The following is a 21856-nucleotide window of genomic DNA, read 5'->3' as shown; positions in this document are numbered from 1 at the left end:
GCCCTCAGCAGTTGACACTAGAGAACCACCTGCCATCTACACAGTCCAGGCTCCCAGTGAGGAAGGAGACCAGTGTGGGAGATAGAAGGAGCAGACAGGAAGAAGAGCTGGGGACTGCACGGAGTGAGCAAAAGAGAAGGCACCCAAGGCCCAATGTAAAAGGTCCCCAGTTTACTTTAAGTGACCTTGAAGTGCTGAAGAGCCCTGGATGTGACCAGGACTAAAATTTTCTGTCTTTTCTTGAGATTCATTTTTTTCTACTTTTGACAAGTATGATAAATTCACATTAAAGGTCTTACCCCAATTATACTTAACAGCGAGAAGCTGGAAGCTTTCCCTTTAAGATCAGGAACAAGACAAGGATGCCCACTCTCCCTGCTTTTATTCAACATAGTACTGGAGGTCCTAGCCACTGCAATCAGACAACACAAAGAAATAAAAGGCATCCAGATTGGCAAGGAAGAAGTTAAACTGTCCCTGTTTGCAGATGATATGATATTGTACATAAAAAACACTAAAAAATCCACTCCAAACTACTAGATCTAATATATGAATTCAGCAAAGTTGCGGGATACAAAACTAATACACAGAAATCTGTTGCATTCCTATACACTAACGATTAACTAGCAGAAAGAGAAATCAGGAAAACAAGTCCATTCACAATTTCATCAAAAAGAATAAAATACCTAGGAATAAACCTAACCAAGCAAGTGAAAGACCTATACTCTGAAAACTGCAAGACAGTCGAGAGAGAAATTAAAGAAGATACCAATAAATGGAAACACATCCCATGCTCATGGATAGGAAGAATTAATATTGTCAAAACGGCCATCCTACCTAAAGCAATCTACACATTCAATGCAATTCCTATCAAAATACCAACAGCATTCTTCAATTACTAGAGCAAATAGTTCTAAAATTCACATGGAACCACAAAAGACCCCAAATAACCAAAGCAATCCTGAGAAGGAAGAATAAAGCTGGGGGGATTATGCTACCCAAATTCAAGCTCTTCTACAAAGCCACAGTAATCAAGACAATTTGGTACTGGCACAAGAACAGACCCATAGACCAAAAGAACAGACTAGAGAGCCCTGATATAAACCCAAGCATATATGGTCAATTAATATATGATAAAGAAGCCATGGACATACAATGGGGAAATAGCCCCTTAACAACTGGTGTTGGCAAAACTGGACAGCTACACGCAAGAGAATGAAACTGGATTATTGTTTAACCGTATACACAAAAGTAAATTCGAAATTGATCAAAGACCTAAATATAAGTCATGAAACCATAAAACTCTTAAAAGACAGCCTAGGCAAAAATCTCCTGAATATAAGCATGAGCAACTTCTTCCTGAACACATCTCCTCGAGCAAGGGAAACAAAAGCAAAAATGAACACATGGGACTACATCAAACTAAAAAAGGACAGCATCAACAGAACAACAAGGCATCCTACAGTATGGGAGAATATATTTGTAAATGACCTATCTGACAAGGGGTCAACATCTAAAATATATAAAGAACTCACACGCCTCAACACCTAAAAAGCAAATAACCCAATTAACAAATGGGCAGAGGATATGAAGAGACAGTTCTCCAAAGAAGAAATTCAGATGGCCAACAGACACATGAAAAGATGCTCCACATCACTAATCATCAGGGAAATATGTATTAAAACCACAATGAGATATCACCTCACACCAGTTAGGATGGCTAGCACCAAAAAGGCTAAGAACAACAAATGTTGGCAAGGATGCAGCTACACTGCTGGTGGGAACGTAAGCTAGTTCAACCATTGTGGAAAGCAATATGGATAGAAATACCATTTGCCCTGGGAATCCCACTCCTTGGAATTTACTCAAGCAAGGGAAATAAAAGCAAAAATGAACATATGGGACTACATCAAACTAAAAAGTTCCTGTACAGCAAAGGATTCAAAAACTTCTTTGCTGTATAACTTTTCAGATTCAAAAAGACATATGGACCCCTATGTTTATTGCAGCACTTTTTACAATAGCCAAGATATGGAAGCAACCGTAGTGTGCATCAGTAGATGAATGGATAAAGAAGATGTGGTACATATACACAATGGAATACTATTCAGCCGTAAGAAAGAAACATATCCTACCATTTGCAACAACACAGATGGAGCTAGAGGATATTATGCTCAGTGAAATAAGCCAGGTGGAGAAAGACAAGAGCCAAATGATTTCCCTCATTTGTGGAGTATAACAACAAAGCAAAACTGAAGGAACAAAATAGCAGCAGACTCAAGAGACTCCAAGAAGGAACTAGTGGTTACCAAAGGGGAGGAGTGTGGGAGGGCAGGTGGGGAGGGAGGGAGGGAGAAGGGGATTGAGGGGTATTACGTTTAGTACACATGGTGTGGGACGTCACGGGAAAACAGTGTAGCACAGAGAAGGCAAACAGTGAATCTGTGGCATCTTACTACACTGATGGACAGTGACTGCAATGGGGTGCGGGTGGGGAATTGATAATATCGGTAAGTGTAGTAACCACATTGTTTTTTCATGTGAAATCTTTATAAGAGTGTATATCAATAATACCTTAATAAAAATTTTTTTTTAAAAAAAAGGTCTAACCCTTACTGGCCTACAAATACAAGTACAAAGTTACCTAGATTGCAACACACCAAATCTTTTCGGATTTAGAGTACCTGGATTCCACATGTATGAAATGCTGCATTTACTTATATATTTTCAAAATTTTGCTAGATTATGAAAAGCTATTATACATCCATGATAACACTCTTGTTTGCAACATATAAATTAGAACAATCCTTGGGGAAACAACTGGAAAAATGAAGAAGTCTCAAAAAACCACTCATGAACCTAGTAACTCATGCCATAGGAATTTACTTTTAAAAAGTAATTAACCATAAACTATATACATATTTCTGTATATCACATGTACCTATACACACACATAAAATATCCACTACTACAATATAAAAACAGCGTAATGTCTACAAGTAGAAAAACTATTTACTAAATACTATAAATATTTAATAAGTACTTTTCCCATGGCACATTCCCACAGTAATTATATCCATTTGCAATAAAGATACGGGCCAGATAGAAATGTATGGAGCTATAGGGGCTAGCATTGCCTCAGAGCACTATTGCAATAGCCAGCTGAGATGAGTGATAGTAAGGCCCTGAACAAGGGGTGGCAGTGAGGAAAGCAGAGATCGTAGAGATGGAGAAATACTAAGAGAATAATACCAAAGGCTATTATGACCAAAGAGATGTAGAGTGGGAGGCAGATGCAGCTATAAGGAAGACGAAGTTTCCAGACTCTGTGACTTGCCATAACAGAAAAGTTGGGCAACACCCTATCCTGTTCGGAAGATGAGGAGTTTGGCTTTGAATGTCATCATCATCATAACAACATCATGCATTGACTTGCATTATGCTTTACTGTTTCCACATACTTTTGTGTACATTGACATAAAGGTACTCATCTCTAAGAAGCCTGTAAAACACAGGCAGAGAAAGTATTTTATTTCCATTATCCAAAGGAAGAAATGGAAGCTCAGATGTCCAAAGTCAACAAACCAGTGAAGAACTGAACTATAAGCCAGTTTCCCTGATTCCAAATCTAGGGCTCTTTCCACTGAACACCTGCTTGCAGAGAAATAATGCTGTGGGACTTAGACTAGCACTAAAAGCTCAGCAAAGACAGTATAACCTTAAAAAAATAAGGTCAGGAAAGCTTTAGATCAATTCACACGTAATAAATTCAAGCATGCTGTTGGGCAGAGAGGAGTGTCTTAATTTGGCCATATGTGTTTGGGGGTGGGGAGGGGTGGTTAATACCTGTAGTAGAGATTGCTAGTTGCCTACCTTACCCATTACCCATTCCCTACTTCCTTGCTAGCAGAACTTCAGGCAATGGGAAGGCTGAAAAATTAAATTTCCTAGACTCCCTTACATCAGGGATAGCCAGCATGTATCTGGAAGTTGCTAAGTCAGCCTTCTGCCCTTCTCTCATGTATTTTACCTGGAAAAAAGACATCTTGGGACATAAAAGAAAGGCCCATGAAATTGGAATCTTCAGCTGAAAGAATGCAAAGATGTCTGTGCTATTAAATCAAGCAGCAACATTCTACCTCCTCAATCCTTTCACACAAAAAAGTTAACTCTTATAATCAAGACTCCATTATTAGCTCATAAGTGGTATAACATCTTGCCTTCTGAGGCTGCCACTTTCAAGGACAACCATATTCTCCCAAGAAACCGTTCTATGGGTTAGGCTGAATGAATTATGGCTGGTCTGACCCAATGTAGCATTCTTTAGGTCTAAGGCTTAAAAATACTCAAACTTTAAACAATTTGCTTCTAGAACTTTAAAGGGCTGAGAAAAATAGAAGCACCAGTCCTTTGGGGTGGGGATTTATTTATTCTGCTTATCTGAAATCAGAACCAATAGATCACATGCCTTTGAATGTTCCCAAAAGAGTACTCGCATTTGAAAATGTCTAGCCACCCATCCAACCACAAGTAAGTACCTGGGCATTAATAACGTATAAGTAGTGTTTTGACAAAAGAGCTCCAAAGAAGCACATACTTTTTTTTCCCTCTAACATGTTTTTTTTAAGTATTTAATGGTCTGGTCTAAAAATCCCAGACATCCCAGAGGCTATTTAATAGGAAACCCTAAAAGCTAAAATTTGCTGAGAACGCACCTGTTCCAGTAATTGGGATATATTAAATGCTCAAACATTGCTAAATGAATGAAAAGTGCTATAATGTGTATGCAGAACAGAGCAGTAGGATGCTTACCATAACAGGAAATCAGCATATTTACAGAATTTTAGGACTATCAGTGAAATAAAATTATCAGCGGGTTGTAAGATAAAACTAATTTGGTTTCTGATTGTTTAATTAACAATGAACTGGGCCATTAAATTAACAAATTTAAGTGCTACAATTTCCTTTAAAGAAGAATACAATCTACATTGTATTAATTAAATAGCCTAGGGAAGCACCCAGTCATTTCCTGCAAGGAATATTTGCAAAAACATAAAAATTCCAAAGCAACCTTGACAGCCTTTAAAGGGTAAGTGTATTTAGATCTAAACTTGCAGTAAGCAGCAATTTCTAATTAGATGCTTTAGAAACTGCTGAAAAAACAGACTATTGATCTAGGTGTTACACAATAGTCTTTTCTCCCTGAATGTAGCATTTTTTTTCAGACAATTTATTGCAGCTTTGGATACAAGGAATTCTTTAGAGATAGTAAAACATCAAAAAGCAAACTGCCTTTTTCTCAGTAATTTTTTCTCTAATTAATGCAAAGTACAAGATCATTTGAAAACTAATTTTTTTGTATTTGCTAGCAACCTGGCTTCAGTCATTTTTTTGGTTTGGATTAATAGCTGAAATTTAGAATTCAAGACAAGAATAGGGAAAATTTACCAAGTTTCCAGAATACCCTCTAAATATTCATAAAATACAACAAAGATAGAGATCCTGAAACAGAAATGAACTCACCTCTCATGTCAGGTATAATTTTAATAGAAATTTTAATAACTATTAAATTTAAATTTAATAGTTTTAAATGTTACTAAAAAAGTTTCATAAGTGACAAAAGACTAAGTCACAAGTTACAATATAGAGAGACTCACCATACTTATAGAGCATGAATTAAAAAACTGGGTCCTGGCATGGTGAGCTAATGTCTTTCTAAATATATACATGTAGGTCTATGATGGTTTCATCAATCTGACAACTACTGTATATACATACAAGAAAATTAAAAACCTCTGGAATGGTGGACATTAGGGTAAAAAAATAATGAAAACATTTGGGCCATGTCAAAAAACATGGATAGGATTACCCAAGCACTATTTAATAAAATGACTGTATTTATCCTAATGCCCAAATGGTAAAACTTCCATCTAAGATAATTTTTCTTTTTATAGTCACTATTTTCAAATGTCGGCATGAACTAAAAAATATTCTCTTGGAAGTTAATGCAATGCTTAAGTAAGACAACAGTTAACTCGTAAACCCCTAGAATTTTAGGGTCTAGAAGGTGGTCCCACTGAAGAAACCACAACCTAAGTGTTGCAGTTGTTGGGATGTAACCTTGCCAATTCCAGTGCTTGGTGTGAGTGAGCACCAGTCAGCCTCAGGTTGGGAACGAGAACGTCACGTGCCGGATGGTGACCATCCTCTTCTTCCCATCGTCTTACACTTGCAACTCTTGCTCAGTTAATCCAGAAAACTGTTTTCTCCTCACTTTAATCCATTTATGAGCCAGAATGGCTCATAAATGCTACTTATAAGTTCAAAAGTAATTCTACTTCTAAACCTAGAGCAAGGAAATCTGTATTTTATAAGAAGGTAGTATTAGAAAGAAAGGTGTCTTCAAGATTAAAGCTCTTTAAAATGCTCCAAAGTCTCTTCAAAACTTTTACTGAAATATTTCCATCTATGTCTTCAGCTCCCACTAAGAAAATTTTCTATGATGCAAAATAAAATGGTTATTTCATCTCACTTTTCATAAAAAACATTAGTCTTAAAACATATTTGCACACCTATATTCATAGCTGCATTATTCGTAATAGGCAAAAGGTGGGAGCAACCCAAATACCCACTGACAGATGAAAGGATAAGGAAAATGTTTAACCATATGGTAGAATATTATTCAGCCTTAAAAAGGAAGGACATCTGTCACATGCTACAATATGGATGAAACCTAATTGAAAAAAAAGCCACAAAAAAGACAAATGCTGTATTATTCCAGTTATATGAAGTACTAAAACAAATTAATAGAAACAAAAAGTGGAATGGCAGTTACCAGAGGATAAGGGAGTGGGGGGAAGGGGAATTATTTAGTGAGTACAGTTTCACATTTGCAAGATGAAAAAGTTTTTGGAGATCTGCTTCACAATAATGTGAATATACTTAACACTACAGATTTATTAAAATCTTGAAAATGGTTACAATGATACAGTTTATGTTGTTTTTCACTACAATTAAATATTCAACAGTAGGGTTTTTTTCTGCTATTCATCATTATCCAATATAAAGTATTTTAGCTACATATGAATTACACATGTGTTCTAGGATGGGAATTTATTTTTTTTAATTATAGAGGCTTTTGATTTTCTTTAAACTCCTTTGCCTCCCTCTGCCCTTAAAAAAAAAAAAAAAAACGAAAACAAGAATGACATGGCATCCCCAACTGAAGGGGGAGTAAATCCTGTCATGTAGGAGTGTCAGCTCTACGTGCAACTCAAGTCCCTACAACTCTGGAATTAGATATTTCCTTGGGAAGGACTGGAAGAAGAGTTACTAAAAGTACATTCTTCTCTTCATCAAAGCATAAACTTGGCTACAGCTGAAATTATAAGAGCCCAACAGAAAGAAATATAATAATCTCAGTCTGAAAGAATCAGATTAAAAGAATTGTGACTTTTAATCTCACTGAAACGCTTCAGTCAATGTGTGATTTTGGAAGTAACATCTCAGAATTGATGTTGGTTCTTAACAATAAGTGGTTTCACATTTGTTGTCACTTTTTAAAGAGTGGTTTTAAGTTTACAACAAACTTGAAAGGAAAGTCCAGAGATTTCCCATATATCCCCTCCCTCCACACATGCATAGCGTTCCCTATTATCAACATCACTCATCAGAATGGTACATCTTTTATCAAGATAAACCTAAACTCCACATCACAATCACCAAAGTCCATAGTTTACTACAACATCTTGGTGTTGTACATTCCTATGGGTTTGGACAAAGTATGACATGTATCTATCACTATAATATCACACAGAGTATTTTCACTGCCCTAAAAATCCTTTGTGCTCTGCCCATTCATCTCATGTTTGTTTTTTAAGACAAAAGAGATCATCTGTATTAAATGATAAAATATGGTGAACTTTAAATTAGGATGCAATGGCAGCAAGACAGTTCTTTACTTTGCTGTTTTTTATTAAAGTATCTTTGATATACAATCTTATGTTTGTTTCAAATATACAACACAGTGATTTAGTTACCCATATTATTAAATCCTCACCCTCTCTAGTGCAATCACTATCAACGTAGTAAGATGTTACAGAATCATTAACTACATTTTCTGTGCTGTACTACCATCCCCATGACATTCTTATACTGTTAATGTTAATTATTTTGCTGTTTATCCCCCTTCACTGTCCCCCAACACCCTCCCCAATCCCTCCCCCTTAATGACCACTAGTCCCCCTGTGGTGTCTATGAGTCTACTGCTATTTTGTTCCTTCTGTTTTGCTTTGCTTTTATGCTCCACAAATACTTCACTTTGCATTTTTAAGGCCCCCTTCATAAGATTCCAATACATTTCATTATCAATATGTTCCAAGCTGTTACTTCAAACAAAAAGTATCACATCCTTGAAGACAAGCCTGTAATTTTCATATCTCTCGAGCTTTGGACAGTGCTCGGCATAAACTGGTGCTAAGTAAATATTTTCTGAATTCATACCTCATTTTTAGCTATGTTTAAAAAATACAAAACTTTATTAAAACTAACCACTTGGTTTCTCTACTTCTGCACAGTGGGCTATTTCATAGTCAAAAACAGTCTCAAAACAAAGGGATCAGTTACTAGAGCAACTATTCCAAAGCTTCTTCACCCAAACCGCCAATGGTCTACTTCCTCACTCTTTGTGGTGCTTGGCTCTATTTTTCTGAGAAAACTGAAACCCATGATTTCCAACTTCTCAACCTCAACATTCCTGGTTCACCCTGACCTTTAGTTTCTAAGAATATACTCTTCCTCCTGTCACCTGCCTTCCCTGCCACCGCTTCCACTCCAGCAGAACCAGCCTGTCTCCTCCACTGAATGCCTTGGGCTTTTCTCCACTCCCACTCCTAGCCTCTGCCTCACCAAAAATGGCCTCCTCCATTCATTTCCATAAACTATACCAAACCTTCAAATCACTCTAGGAAGCACAGACCAATCTGATTTGCATTATTTCTTTCTCCTCTCAGACCTAAATCACCTAGTGAGTGGAATATTTACATCCCAACTGGAATAATTGCGTGGAATAATTATTATAATTAAGAATATTGACTTACTGATATTTATTTTATTTTATATTAATTATATTAATAATATAAATAAGTAACATTAAATTAATAAATGATTAACCAGAATACATAAAGTGGAATAATTGCCTCCTGCCTTGTGAATGTCTTCACAACTATTTTCATCTGAGTCTTTCCCTCCCAAACTATATAAGTTATTTTAGGGCAAGAACTGTCTTCTACCTCACTGTATGAAAGAGCCTTCTGTTTATCATGTACATTAAAAGTTTTTTGATAATGGAGTGATAATAAGTTTGCAAATATTTGCTTTTCTAAGACTCCCACAATATACATGATTATACTGAATGCACTGACTTCTTCACATGCATTTATTTAATGTATGTATTTTTCTATTAACTGATAAATGGATAAACAAAATGTGGTATAGTCAGACCATGGAATATTATTCAACCTTGAAAAAGAACAAAATATTGATGCAAGCTACAACATGGATGAACCTGGAAAACATTCTATGTGAAGGAAGACAGACACAAAAGGTCACATAGTATCTGATTCCATTTATATGAAATGTCCAGACTAGGCAAATCCATAGAGATAGAGAGTAGATTAGTGATTGCCAGAAGCAGGGGAGAGGGGCTAATGAGGAGTAACTACTAGTGGATACCAGACTTCTTTTCAGTGGGATGAAAATATTCTGGAATTACAGTAGTGATGGCTGCACAACTTTAGGAACATACTAAAACTCACTGAATTGTATAACTCAAAAGACTGAATTTACAGTATGTGAATTCTCTCTGTCTCTGTCTCTCTCTCTCTATATATAACCCTCGTCTTCTCCGGCTTCATGTCTATATCTTTGTATCATCTTTCCATACCCAATTCTGTATATCACATTAAAACACAGCATTGCTCCCAACCCCCTCCTTTTCTTCACATTCCTAATTTACATGTAATTTCTCAGGCTGAAATATTTCAGAGATATCTCTAATTCCTTTTCTCTCGGTTTCAATATCAGTCAGTGACCAATGCCAGCTCTTTGTATTAAGAAAAATTGTTGCCCTTCTGAATTATGTAATTCCCACCATATGCTATGCCAGATGATCTACAATTATCTTTACTTTTCACAAATGTCATGCATTTTACAGAAGGAAACAGGATAAGGTAGATTAAGTACCCTGTCCTCCAGTCTTTCTCTAATCTATCCTCCACCCTTCAGCCAGAGTGATCTCCCTAAAACCAAACCTGATCATGTTATCCCCCTGCCTAAAGCTCTTCCAAATCTTCCCACTGTCATAAGCTCACACTCCTTACTTGGTATAAGGTACCCTTCATGATTCCTCTTCTCTCACTGCTCCTCATACCAGCTTCTTTGTTTCTGGGCCATACCATGCTCTTTCTCCTCTTGCCTCTGGACTGGACACAGAGGTCCCTTATTCATTCACTCAGTAAATAATGATTTTAGTGCCCACTATGTACCCGGCATTGTACTTGTTGTTTGGGCACATGTAGTGGATAAAACAGATATAAATTCTGCCCTTAAGGTAGTTAAGATCTAGTGGAAGAAACTGTAACAAACAAGAATTAATTACAGATTGTGATAAGTGAAATGAAGGAAGCTGGATGCTGTATTATGGAACATCCAGGGTTAGGGGTCAAAGGAAAACTACAATGACTGTTTTACATAGGTTGGTCTGATAAGGTCTCAGGTGGCATACTCTGAAATCTGAAGATTAAGAAGCCAGCTATGTGAAAAGTAGGTAAGAGGTGGGAGAGGATGAGTGACGACAGATGCTCTTAGACACATCAGCAGAGCTCCGATCAAAGATTTCTGTAGGCCATAGCTAGGAGTTTGGATTTTACTCCAAGTGCAAAGGAATTTATTGAAGAATTTTAAGTAAGAGTCACTTTTTATGGCTGAAGGAGAAAGGATTGGAGGGGCAGAAGATAGGAAATAGGGACTCACATCCTTAATAGTAATAGTTTAAGTGAGAAATGTGGGTGATTTGGATAAGGGTCTAATAGTGAAGGAGGAAAAAATTTGACAAATTAGATGAAGAACTGACCTGACTTGCAAAGTTGTCAGTTGAAAATGAGAAAGAGGTGAAGAGAGGATTTGGGGAGTTTGGGGAATTGTTATTGCAGAAAGAAAGTAAGCTAGATGCAGAAACAGAGGATCAGAAGGCTCTCAGGCCAATGCTGAGTGAATAGTCAAGAAATTGGCCATTTTCATTCTCTAGTGTCATCAGTTTGCCCAGGACTTTCCCCAGCAATGTTCAGCAGTACAGGTGCAGGTACAAAGAGGGCAAGATGTCTGATTTATTCAGAGTACACAGTTTTGACAGAAGAATAAAAGGCAGAGACGGACAAGTGAACAGTGTGTTTTCAAGGGATAGATCATAATAATGTGACATTCACTCTAAGCTAGATAAGGGGGTAGAAATGGACAGAAAATGGAAGGCTCAGTGGACTGCAGGCACAGATGAAGTTTAAGAACCGTCTCCTTGGGGTACCTAAAGCAAGCAAATTACAAAGGCAGGATACTGTGGTCAAATAGCAGCAAGTAGTTTCTTATGTTTGGAATGGTCATCTTCCCTCTAGGCAAACCTATTTGATCTCCAACCACAACCATTCTGTGCTTCTCTGCTCCCTGTCTTTCCACCACACCCTAGGGCTACCACCTAAGTATGTCATTATTATCTCATCCAGTCAAAAAGGTCTACCTCAACTACTCCCTCCTTGAGGAATTTGTTTTCCCAACTGGGATCTCTCCTCCTGGTGACAGCACTCATCCAGTGTTTACTTCGGATAGTATTCACGCACTAGTCATTCTTTTTCCCTTCCATCCCCTTTACTCAATTGGGATAAGGCACTGGATCCCGTGGCAGTCCCCAGAACAGTGCCAGGCACGGAGCAGTCATTCACTAAATGCTAACAGAGATCTCAGGCTCATGGGCCTCCAAACCTCATTTGTTCTTTAAAGCAGGATTCCACTGAGGTCAAACAAAAGCTTATAATGTCTGTTCACGAAAGTTCCAGATATGTCCACTTACCTCAAGAGTGGGCTCCAATTTCACAAATTCTATTTTAACCCACTGTTACATTCAAACCACCCTCGTGCCAGGATGCGGGGTTACGAACCTGTATGATGATCAAAAATCTGGATGCCAAAATTTGAGAAAAGTCGTGTTCACTAAAACACAAGTAATTTTCCTCCTAGCTTAACGCAGGCCCGGAAAACCTGGGATAAGAGCTAGACTAAAAGGGCACGAGAGGTGCCCACAGAGTCAGCTGGCAAAGGGGTGTACTCGTGGTCTGACCTCAGCCTGGAGCCTACCTTCCTCCTCTGCAGCTGCAGGAGCCGTATCAGAGGTTGCCCCCGGGCCGGCTGCCATGGCTAGCACGACGCGGGCTCCGCCCGAACCCCGAAGTGGAATGGAGAGGGCGTGGGGTCCGAGGAGCGCCAACACCCGGACTCTGAAGCCGGACAACAGGAAACGGCCGCTGCTGGAGCTCCGGGCCTCCCCCCGGAAGCACCGTTTACGTCACAGTCACGTGACAGGCGGCGGGCAGGGCCACGCAGATTTGTTTTGATTCCCTATTGTGGAAATGTTAAGCACGTGGGTTCGGCTGTGGCGCTTTTCAACCTACCCGGAGTTTAGGATTTTTCCAATGTAGTCGTTTCTTCCCTTTGTTTCTGCGTCTCCTCGTTTTATAATCACGTTTTTCCTTTCCTTTGTGGCGCTTTCCTCCACCCAACGGTATTGGAGTTTTAGGAGGTCTGCTTTTTTGTAGCTGCGGGCAGTGCAATGTGACTGTCCGCTTACCTTGCAGCCGCTCATACCAGCCTTGGACACCGGGAGAGCTCCCGCTTCTCTTCCACTCCTCTTGCCCTTGCGGCAGCAACATGAGTCCATCTGGTTTTCGTGGCTGCTGGGGAATAAGAACCCCAGGCAAATGTCCTTTTATTGCGTTCCTTGTGATTCAGCTCCATCCACCCCCCAACCCGGCCCCCAGCAAAATCCCTTGACCTGTTTTCAAGGCTACTAACCGACAGCTGTCAGCTTCTGGATTTGTGTATCAAAGTAACTGCTTGATCAAGAGGTCAACAACACCCACCCTCTTAACTTTCCGTCTGGTCATAATTATATAACTGTATATGGTCATTTGGGTGCAGATATCTTCCAGTCAACATATATTTAACGCTCGCCTATTAATGACAGGCAAAAGAGTACAAAGATATCTACCTATCTACAGCTTATATATAGATAATATATGAATGAAAATGGCTAGTTCTTAATCTTATTGGGTATGTATGACACCAAACGATAGCTAAGAAAACTAGGCACTTTGTACATAAGTAATGTTCATGAGGCAATCCAACACCTCAATCTTATCCTATCTCCCCCTATAATTTCTTAAGTTATAAACCCAGTGAAAATAAAAATAAACATGATATAGAAGAAAGCATTAGCTTAAGTGACCCGAGGTGTCCGAGTTGTTTATTAGGCACGTGATGTAAACTTGGGCACTTCCTCCAACAACCCCGGGTTCCTCACCAGCCTCCTCTAACAGCTTCTCTGGGAGTTTCCTTTTCCCCGGGCTCAGCCGCGCTCTTCCCTGCCTTTTCAATTTCTCCTTGTCCCCGCTCTGGACGCCGGCTCCACTCGCGGTCTCACCTCGATTTCCTCTCGCCTTGTGGGGCTCCCCAGCCGCCTCCCGGAGCGCAGCACCTGCCCCCCCTCCCTGCCCCCCACCCCCGAGCCGGCTCGCGCGGCGCACGCGCACCAGGCGCACCAGGCGCGGCCGGGAGGCCGAGAGCGAGCATAGTAACCTCTGTCTCCGCTGTCCCGGCGGTCAGCGCCGGGCTGGTTGACGGCCACCTGGACAACGCGGGGCACGGGCCCCGCGGGCCGCGTGTCGTCATGGGCTCCAGCTGGAGCAACGAGGAGGAACGGCAGCCGCTGCTGGGGCCCGGGCTCGGGCCTGCGCCGGGAGCTGCCTGGAGAAGCCGGGAGGCGGCAGCGGCGGCGCTGCCCGAGGCGGCCCCGGTTCCCGGGCGGGTGTACGGGCGCCGCTGGCTTGTGCTGCTGCTCTTCTCGCTGCTGGCGTTCGCGCAGGGCCTGGTCTGGAACACCTGGGGCCCCATCCAGAACTCGGCGCGCCAGGCCTACGGCTTCTCCAGCTGGGACATCGCGCTACTCGTGCTGTGGGGGCCCATCGGCTTCCTGCCCTGCTTCGCGTTCATGTGGCTCCTGGACAAGAGAGGTGAGGAGGGCCGGGAGAGCCGGCCCCCGCGGGCCCACCAAGGGGAGCCGAAGCCCGTCCGGTCCCCAGGCCAGCGAGCCGCCGCCCTCGGCTTCGGCGGGGGGATTGTGAGGAGACGGACGTTGCTGGCGCCCGCTTCCTGACCAGCAGCCTCCGTCCCCAAAGAAGCAAACATGGGAAGACTGCTTAGCAGATATTTATGTTTGTATCAAGGCCCGTTACGCAATATCAGGGATTAAGCGATCTCCAAATGCTGAAGTTTTTGCCTGTTGTTGACATCAGAGCATCCCCACGCACGTGCTCTGTACATTTTTTACATCTGACAAAATGACTGTTGGTTTGACTTAAAAGAGATTTGGGAATGTTGAGGGTGCAAGGTCAGAAAATAGAAAGATGATGCCCATATTTAAGGAGGTAATGCGTTGGCTTTGCATAATAGGTGACTCCAGCCCAGGGCTGTTGGGAAACTCGGATCTGACGCTTTGGTTTCTGGAAAATGGTTCACAGCAGCTTTAAAATGTGTGTGGGGGACTAGGTGGTGTCTCAGTTGAGATTTATACGTCTCCAATAAAGCAAGGCACATGAATGAAGACTCTCTGAGGAATAGTCTAGACAGACATCTCACTTCACCACTTGCCAGTGTGATTATGTGAAGAGAAAAAAGGTTGTAGGACTGAATAATAAGGCATTGAATTATACCACACAAGTATGGGCAAATGATGCATGATCAATGTGATGTAGCCGCCAGAAAAGGGAGGACAGTTTTAGGCATAGAAGTATAGGGTCTAACATAAGAAGAGAAATAGTTTGATATGCTTCACTCTAGTGTTCAGTCTGAGCATTAATTTTAAAAAGGCCATTGGCAATTTGGAGAACTCTAAAAGTTGTGTGACAAGAATGATTAAGGTTGTAAAAGTCATAATATGTAAGGTGAAGGGTGTGTGTCAAGCTTGAAAAAGAAACTTGAGGCAGAATATAAAATAAGCGAAGATAAGTAAAAGAGGAATTAGACTTAATATGGGTAATTCTAGAAGGAAGAACTAAATGAAGTTCCAAAAGTATGTCTCAAAACAATACAAGGAAGAACCTTCTAACAATGAAACAAGTCCAGTCCTGGAAGTTGTGTTTTGACTGGTGTAGGACTTCCAGGTAGAGTTAAGTGTTCATGCTGAAGATGTGTGTTAGATGCTGAGGAAGGGTTTCTTGTACTGGAGGTTTTCTTTGACTGGGTTTTTTAGTTTGCTTTTAAACTGTATTATAGACTTTATTTGGGTTTCTCAAGTTTCTTCACTGTCTTTTTTTCCCCTTCCTCTTCAAGAATTCAATGTAGGGTTCCAAATTGTATTTATTTATGAGTCCTCCTTAATCTCCTCCAATCTGACAATTCCTCCATCATTCCTGATGAGGTTGGCAATTGAGGGGGAAAGGCTCTTTTGTTGTTTCTTTTTAACAGGAGTGTTCTTCAGTATTATTCCCTAAATTTAGATAACCTTGTTTTTATAGAAAAATATTAATTTTTACCCTTTTTACTGTAATTGTATCTGCTGTCCATGGCCTCATCAATCTACCTATTCGCTTTATAAAGTAAGTTACTTTAGGAGTTCTTTCAGAGTTCCTGTGGCTATATGGTGAATTCAGTTTTATCTTTTCCATTGGTTGAAGCAATGAAAATACACTTTAAAAGTCTCCCTTAGGTTACAGACCTGTGCCAGTTCATCAACTGTGGCTACCAGATGCAATGAGATAAGAAGCTTGCTCCAGAATATCAATGCACCACTTCCTTCACTAAGAAAGTCTTGCTACAAAAGAAAACAAATCAGCTGCACTATTTGCAGATGACACTAAAAAACCAGACTGCCTACTTTGAGTAGCCCTGACCCAAACAACTTAATCAATACAGTCACTCTTACAAATATGTATAAATTTCTGAATCTCAATATTAAAGACTACACTTCCTTTTGAAGTGCCTGTGGAATAGTCATAAAAATGGACATTTAAAGATAAAAGAAAAACTGCAATAAAAGGAAAATAGCACAGTGCTCTCTGACTATAATGCTAGAAAATTGATAATAATAATAAAGTTTTTTCTACCTGGAAAAAAAAAGTCTCCCTTAAGAAGTGCTTTTCCTTTTCAGTAGAAGTCTTTCCTATGTTTTCTGCCCTGCTGTAGACATTCTATCTGCATACATAGAAAGTGAGTTCCCAGTGTCCCTGGGTATGAAAGGATCTTGCTCCCTAGAAGGTAGGTGGTTTTCTGGCCTTCTGCTGCCATGCATCCCAGCCAGCTTAGCATGAACACTGGTTATCTTCCTAAGATGGGTTTTGTACTGCCTCATCCCTCTTCATTTTACAGCAAGGAGACAAAAAAAGACTTGCTGGTGAGATAATAGCACCAAGAAAGAGTGCCAAGTGAAAAAAGTTTCAAGGAGATAGCACCTAAATATGTGTTAAGGCCTGGGGAGGTAGCCCTCACAGAGCCTACGTTTTAGTGAGGAGATCCAGGCAACACATAAACAGTAAAATTAAATATTTAGTATGTCAGATGGTGGTAAGTGCTTTGGAGAAAAATAAAGCAGGGCAAGAGATGAGTGAGTGGTATTCTACTTTATATAGAGTGTCCAGGAAGGCCTGACTGATAAAGAGTATTTGAGCAGAGATCTGAGGGGAAAGAAGCCTCACTTGTCAATTCTGGACAAGACTGTTTCAGGCAAAGGTCCTGAACTTGTTTGGCATATCCCAGAAAGAGCAATGAGGCCTGTGTGTCTGGAGGTGAGCCATGAGGGAAACACTGATAAGAGATGAGGTCAGAGAGGTAGTTGGAGGCTGAATCATGCAGTGCCTTGCTGTCCACTAAGGAACGAGGAGGGCTTACTCCATGGGAAGGCTGTGAGCTGAAGAGGAAAATGATGACCTTGCTACTTACTGTCTTGAGAACAAGAGCCTGAGCAGGGAGACCAGTTAGGAAGCTAGCGGAATAACTCAGCTGGGGCTGATGGTGACTTCCAACTGTAAGATAAATTCTAATTTTGCTGTGTACTTGATACCGAGACTCATTTGCTTTAATTTTATATAGCATGACCATATTAAATTCTTCTACAAACTTTCTACAACCTTTTTACATTTAGAGTTCTCCCTCTACATAAACAGCTGTACTTTAAAACAAAGTTACTTCCTTTTATCAAGACACATTCTTTAGCATGCAGAAATGTTTTCCTTATTACTTTAAGTAGTTTTTATTAGAACTTAAAACCATTACTTTAACCTTCAGTGAACACTGAAAAATAGGCTACTGTAAACTGTTACACTAGCATTCTTCAGATTGATACATCTATGAATGTATATTATCATTTTTGAAAATGTGCTTTACAGCACAATTTCTCATTAGGCACAAAATATGTCTATATAACTTAGCAAACTTTAAGAATTTTGGTTACCACAAAAATTCTCAGGCTGTTTGCATATATATACATATATATATATATATATATATATATGTATATATATACACACACACACTGTTATACATTAATACAGTATCATTATTAAGATGTTTATTTGCTTCACTTGTTTACTTATTTTTAGCAACCATGCTAGATTACTTACTAGCATGACTAGCATTTAGAATGACCAAAACTTTTACTAAATATTAGACAAAGTCAAGCTTTTCTTTAAGCATCTTTCTTGAAATGTTTAACAGATAACATCAACTTAAATGACTTTAAGTAAATTTTGGCAACTGATAACTATAAGGACATGTCCATTTCAGTTAAACTTAAATTAGTGTTAATGCTTAATATTTTTTATTAGATTTTCTGGAAGTTTTAGAATGATCAATTTTCACAAGTGCTTGTTTTTAAATCAATTTTTATTAACACCATACGGGGGTAGGAAAATATTTTTCATTTACACACTTAGACACACAAACATACAAATTGAGACATAACGACTACAGTTAGCAACACTCTTCATATAAAAACATATACACAGACAGACAAACTGATATAAAGATTTGAGTTACTGATTTTTAGTTGCTTTCTTTCTTTTTTAGCTTCTTGTCGGTGGCTTCTGGAACCGGAGGGTGGGAGGAGCGTGTTCCGGTGGGGGAAGAGGGCGGTGAAGGTGGAAGGAGAGGGGGAGGGGGTGGCGAGCTGAGAGAGGTGGGAGACCAAGGTCCTCTGGCGGATCTGAAAAGGAAGAAGGACTGGGCAGAGTAAGAGGCTGACAATCTTTAACTGGAGATTGGGCCGGGAGAACCTGAGTCGTTGAACACTTAACATAAACGTCTGGGCGAGAGCGCAAAGTCCAAAAAGCCTGCACATATGGGATTTCACCCTACTCTCCACTCCGATGGCAATAATTAGTCAAGTCGGTGAGGAGGCCAAAATCGAAAGTTCCCTCGGGGCCAGCGAGGTTGATTGTCCAAGGGATACTGAGGCCCGGCCTCAGAGCAAAGAAAGACTAGCTTCCATTTGCAAACTTTATGGGATAAATATAGAGTAGCCAAATTAGAAATGAGACACCACAACGGGTCTGAGCCTACGCTTTTGAGGGCTGGTTCCCCATGTCTGTGTCACCTCCCCAACTAATCCCGCTGAGAGGAGCACCCAGTGTCCCAAGCGCACCAAGTCAGGGGAGACGTCCTGGGAGCCTGGGTGAGGGACGTCTCCCACAGCACAGGGCTAGGGGCAGGCCAGATGCCCGCAGACGTCCTGGGGCCTGGGTTAGGGACGTCTCCCGCACCACAGGGCCAGGGGTGGGCTGGATGCCCACAGGGAGTGGGCCGAATGCCCTAACCTGGACGTAGCTACGATTTTGAACGGACCAGGTGAAACGGAGTTAGGAAGGAAAACAGACTGGGGGAAACTGAGGGACTCACTGGAAAATAGTCCACGCAGCAGAGAGCAGGCTGAGGTCCCGGGTCGGGGAAGGAAGGGGCATGGCCACCGGTGGCTGGTCAGGGCCCCACGCTCACGCTCCTTCCTGGGATTTCGGCACCAAATGTAAGATAAATTCTAGCCGAAATAAGCAGGCGACGAGAGGCAACAAAGGACCAGGCAGTTAATTTGAGCACAATTCTTGGGTGATATTCTCTGGTCTGGTTATTACAGGCCAGGGAAGTCACACTCAGCAGGGCAGGCAGTGAGTTTTAAAAGAAGGTAGGGGGAGGCAGAGCTTAGATTTACAGCGGCGTGAGATTGGCTAGCTTAAGGCACATTTTTCAGGTTGGGAGGGGGCAGCAGCCGGGGACCTTGGCACATCATCAGTGTCCCACGTGCTCACCCCTCCCTCTGGTGTTTTCGACCTTACACCAACCACGGTGATAAAAGTGGATGTAACTCTGGAGAAAGGAAATCCTGAGACAAAATACATCTAAAACCAAAATCAGTTAAAGGGAGAAATAAAGTTTTAAACATGTTTATTGCTTACAAACTGCAGACCAGGGCCGTCTCTCTCTCCTGCTCTGGCAGAAACAAGCAAGACCTAACCTCTCAGGTTCAGATAAGCCCTTGGTTGCCCAGATAATTACCCATTGATATGGAGATGAACTTTCTCTACCCCTGAGGAATGCCTCTTGATATGCAGGTGCACTAAAGCAGGGCAAGATATTGTGGAAATACTACAATTTACCCACAGTGGAGGATTTGAGAATTGGTTAGATTCCAGATACATGTTGAAAGTAGACTCACAGTATTTGCTGATGGATTGGGGGTGGGGTGTGCAGAAAGGAGAGGAGTCTAAAATGTTTCTCAACTTTTTAACATTAGTAACTGGGAGAAGAGCCACAGTTTACTGAGATACAGAAGATTCTGGAAGGAACAATTTGGGAACAGATGACATGAACATGAAGATCAGGGGTGTGAAATGCCTATTAGATATCAAAGTAGACAGGTCAAACTGTTAGTTGGATTTACAAACATGGAATTCACTAGAGAGGCCTGAGTAATAAACTTGGGATTTGTCAGCCTATAATGGTAGGTAGAGTCTTGGGGCTGGGTGCTGTCACCTGTGGAGGGGGTGTTGTTTCAGGAGAGGACTGAGCCCTGGGGCATTCCAGCATTTAGAGGTTGGGAAGATAAGGAAGGACCAGCTACTGAGGACTGAGAGTAGATCCTTGAATTTAGCAACTGGAGATTTTTGGTGTCCTTTAAAAGAATAGTTTCCCTTGAGTCAGGGAGGGTGAGTTCAAAACAAAATGCAAGGAGAGGAATTGGGGACAATGGATGTAGGCATTTATGTCAAGCATTATACTATAAAGGTCAGCAAAGAAATGGGGTAGTAGCCAAAGGGAATGTAGCTACTGAAAAGCTATTTTTAAAGATAAGAGATATTAAAGCATGTCTCTGTAATGTAGTATCCCAGTGGATCCAGTAGAAAGAGGGAAATTGATGATGCTGGATAGAGAGGAAGAACCCCTGTAGCAATATCCTTGAGTCAGCAAGATGGGGTACAGTCCTTCAGAGCACAGGTAGACAGGCTGGCCTGAGTAGCAGAAAGCTGGTTCTTCAGTACCAACTGAGGAGAAGGTAGAATGTAGAGCTGCAGATGCAGATGGTGAGTGGCTGGAGCTTATGGAAATGATCTTTGCTTATATTTCTAAAAAAATAGGAAGCACAGTTATCACCTGATGGATGATAATAGGGGAGCAGTTGCAGGAAGATTGAAGAGAAAGGATAAGTTATGAAACTATTTCCCAGGAAAGTGGACAGCACATGGACTAGGAATTGTATAGTAGGCTTGTCGGGCAGCACTAAGGGCTTGCTTCAAGTGAGAGCAGTCACCATGGTTGTGTGTCCCTGCAGCCTGTTCTGTTGGGCAAGTGCAGGTATGGGCAGAGTTGGCAGAGAATTTAACTGGAGTTGCAGTTTGCCAGATGAGTAGGGCTAAGGAAGTGCAGGCCAGTAGTAAAGGGTTATGTAGAGAGGGGTGTAACAGTGGGCCATGGAGTCAGAACTGGGTAAAGGAGAAAAGGATGAGAATAAGGAGTGGGCTCCAAACCTGTCATTCCCAGTTGGATCAAGAATTGAGTACTAGAAGGAAGGAGTGGGAAAGAGAAGAGGTCATAGATAAAGAATGGGAGGCTTGAAGGTGAAATTATGTCCTGGATGCAATTATGATAAAGATAAGGTCAGCGTGTAACTAAGAGAATGGACTACTGAGGGAGAGTAGAGGACACGATCATGGAATAAGTCAGGGGGCTGAGGCCAGGATATTGGAAGGATCATCTGGTAAATATTGTAATTACCAGATTTATGACAGAAATAGTGTCCCAGGGAGTAATAATGAGCCAAGACATTTGCAAGCAGTGAGGGTGAATGACTTGGAGTCGTCTGTAGGCAGCTGCAGCAAGGACTGGTGAGCATTATTGTCAGATAAAATTAGATCAGAGACTGTTCTGCCATGATGGAGGAACGTGAACCAACTTTATTCTTACATCTTCAGCAACTAAAAACAAAAAACAAAACAAAAGTATATGAAGCAGTGTTTTTAGATGTTGGACAAAAACAAGGCTGGACAGTGGCCCC

At 41.0% G+C, this 21856-nt stretch overlaps 2 protein-coding genes across 10 annotated transcripts in view; one reads left to right on the top strand and one right to left on the bottom strand.

Moving 5' to 3' along the window:
- Window positions 1-14039, bottom strand: part of HSPBAP1 (HSPB1 associated protein 1) — a 56175-nt gene extending 42136 nt beyond the window's left edge. Inside the window, exons 1-2 of one of the 7 annotated variants that reach the window (XM_073231543.1) lie at window positions 13900-14039; window positions 12717-12995 (exon numbers count right to left, since the gene is read on the bottom strand). In XM_073231543.1, the coding sequence (XP_073087644.1) occupies window positions 12717-12982 (266 nt within the window). In that variant the 5' untranslated portion in view covers window positions 12983-12995; window positions 13900-14039. Of the gene's footprint in view, window positions 1-12402; window positions 12670-12716; window positions 12999-13624; window positions 13773-13853 lie in introns of those variants that run through there. The other 6 variants (XM_073231542.1, XM_073231544.1, XM_073231545.1 and 3 more) reach the window with 6 other exon arrangements.
- Window positions 13878-21856, top strand: part of SLC49A4 (solute carrier family 49 member 4) — a 93331-nt gene continuing 85352 nt past the window's right edge. For 2 of the 3 annotated variants that reach the window (XM_073231548.1, XM_073231547.1), the window contains exon 1: window positions 13991-14333. In XM_073231548.1, coding sequence (XP_073087649.1) covers window positions 13991-14333 — 343 coding nt within the window. Of the gene's footprint in view, window positions 14334-21856 lie in introns of all 3 variants that reach the window. The other variant, XM_073231549.1, reaches the window with a different exon arrangement.

This window comes from Manis javanica, chromosome 3, assembly GCF_040802235.1.
Source record: "Manis javanica isolate MJ-LG chromosome 3, MJ_LKY, whole genome shotgun sequence".
Lineage (NCBI taxonomy): Eukaryota > Metazoa > Chordata > Mammalia > Pholidota > Manidae > Manis > Manis javanica.
Note: the sequence above shows the minus strand (reverse complement) of the source record. Positions and strands in the feature narration are given on the sequence as shown.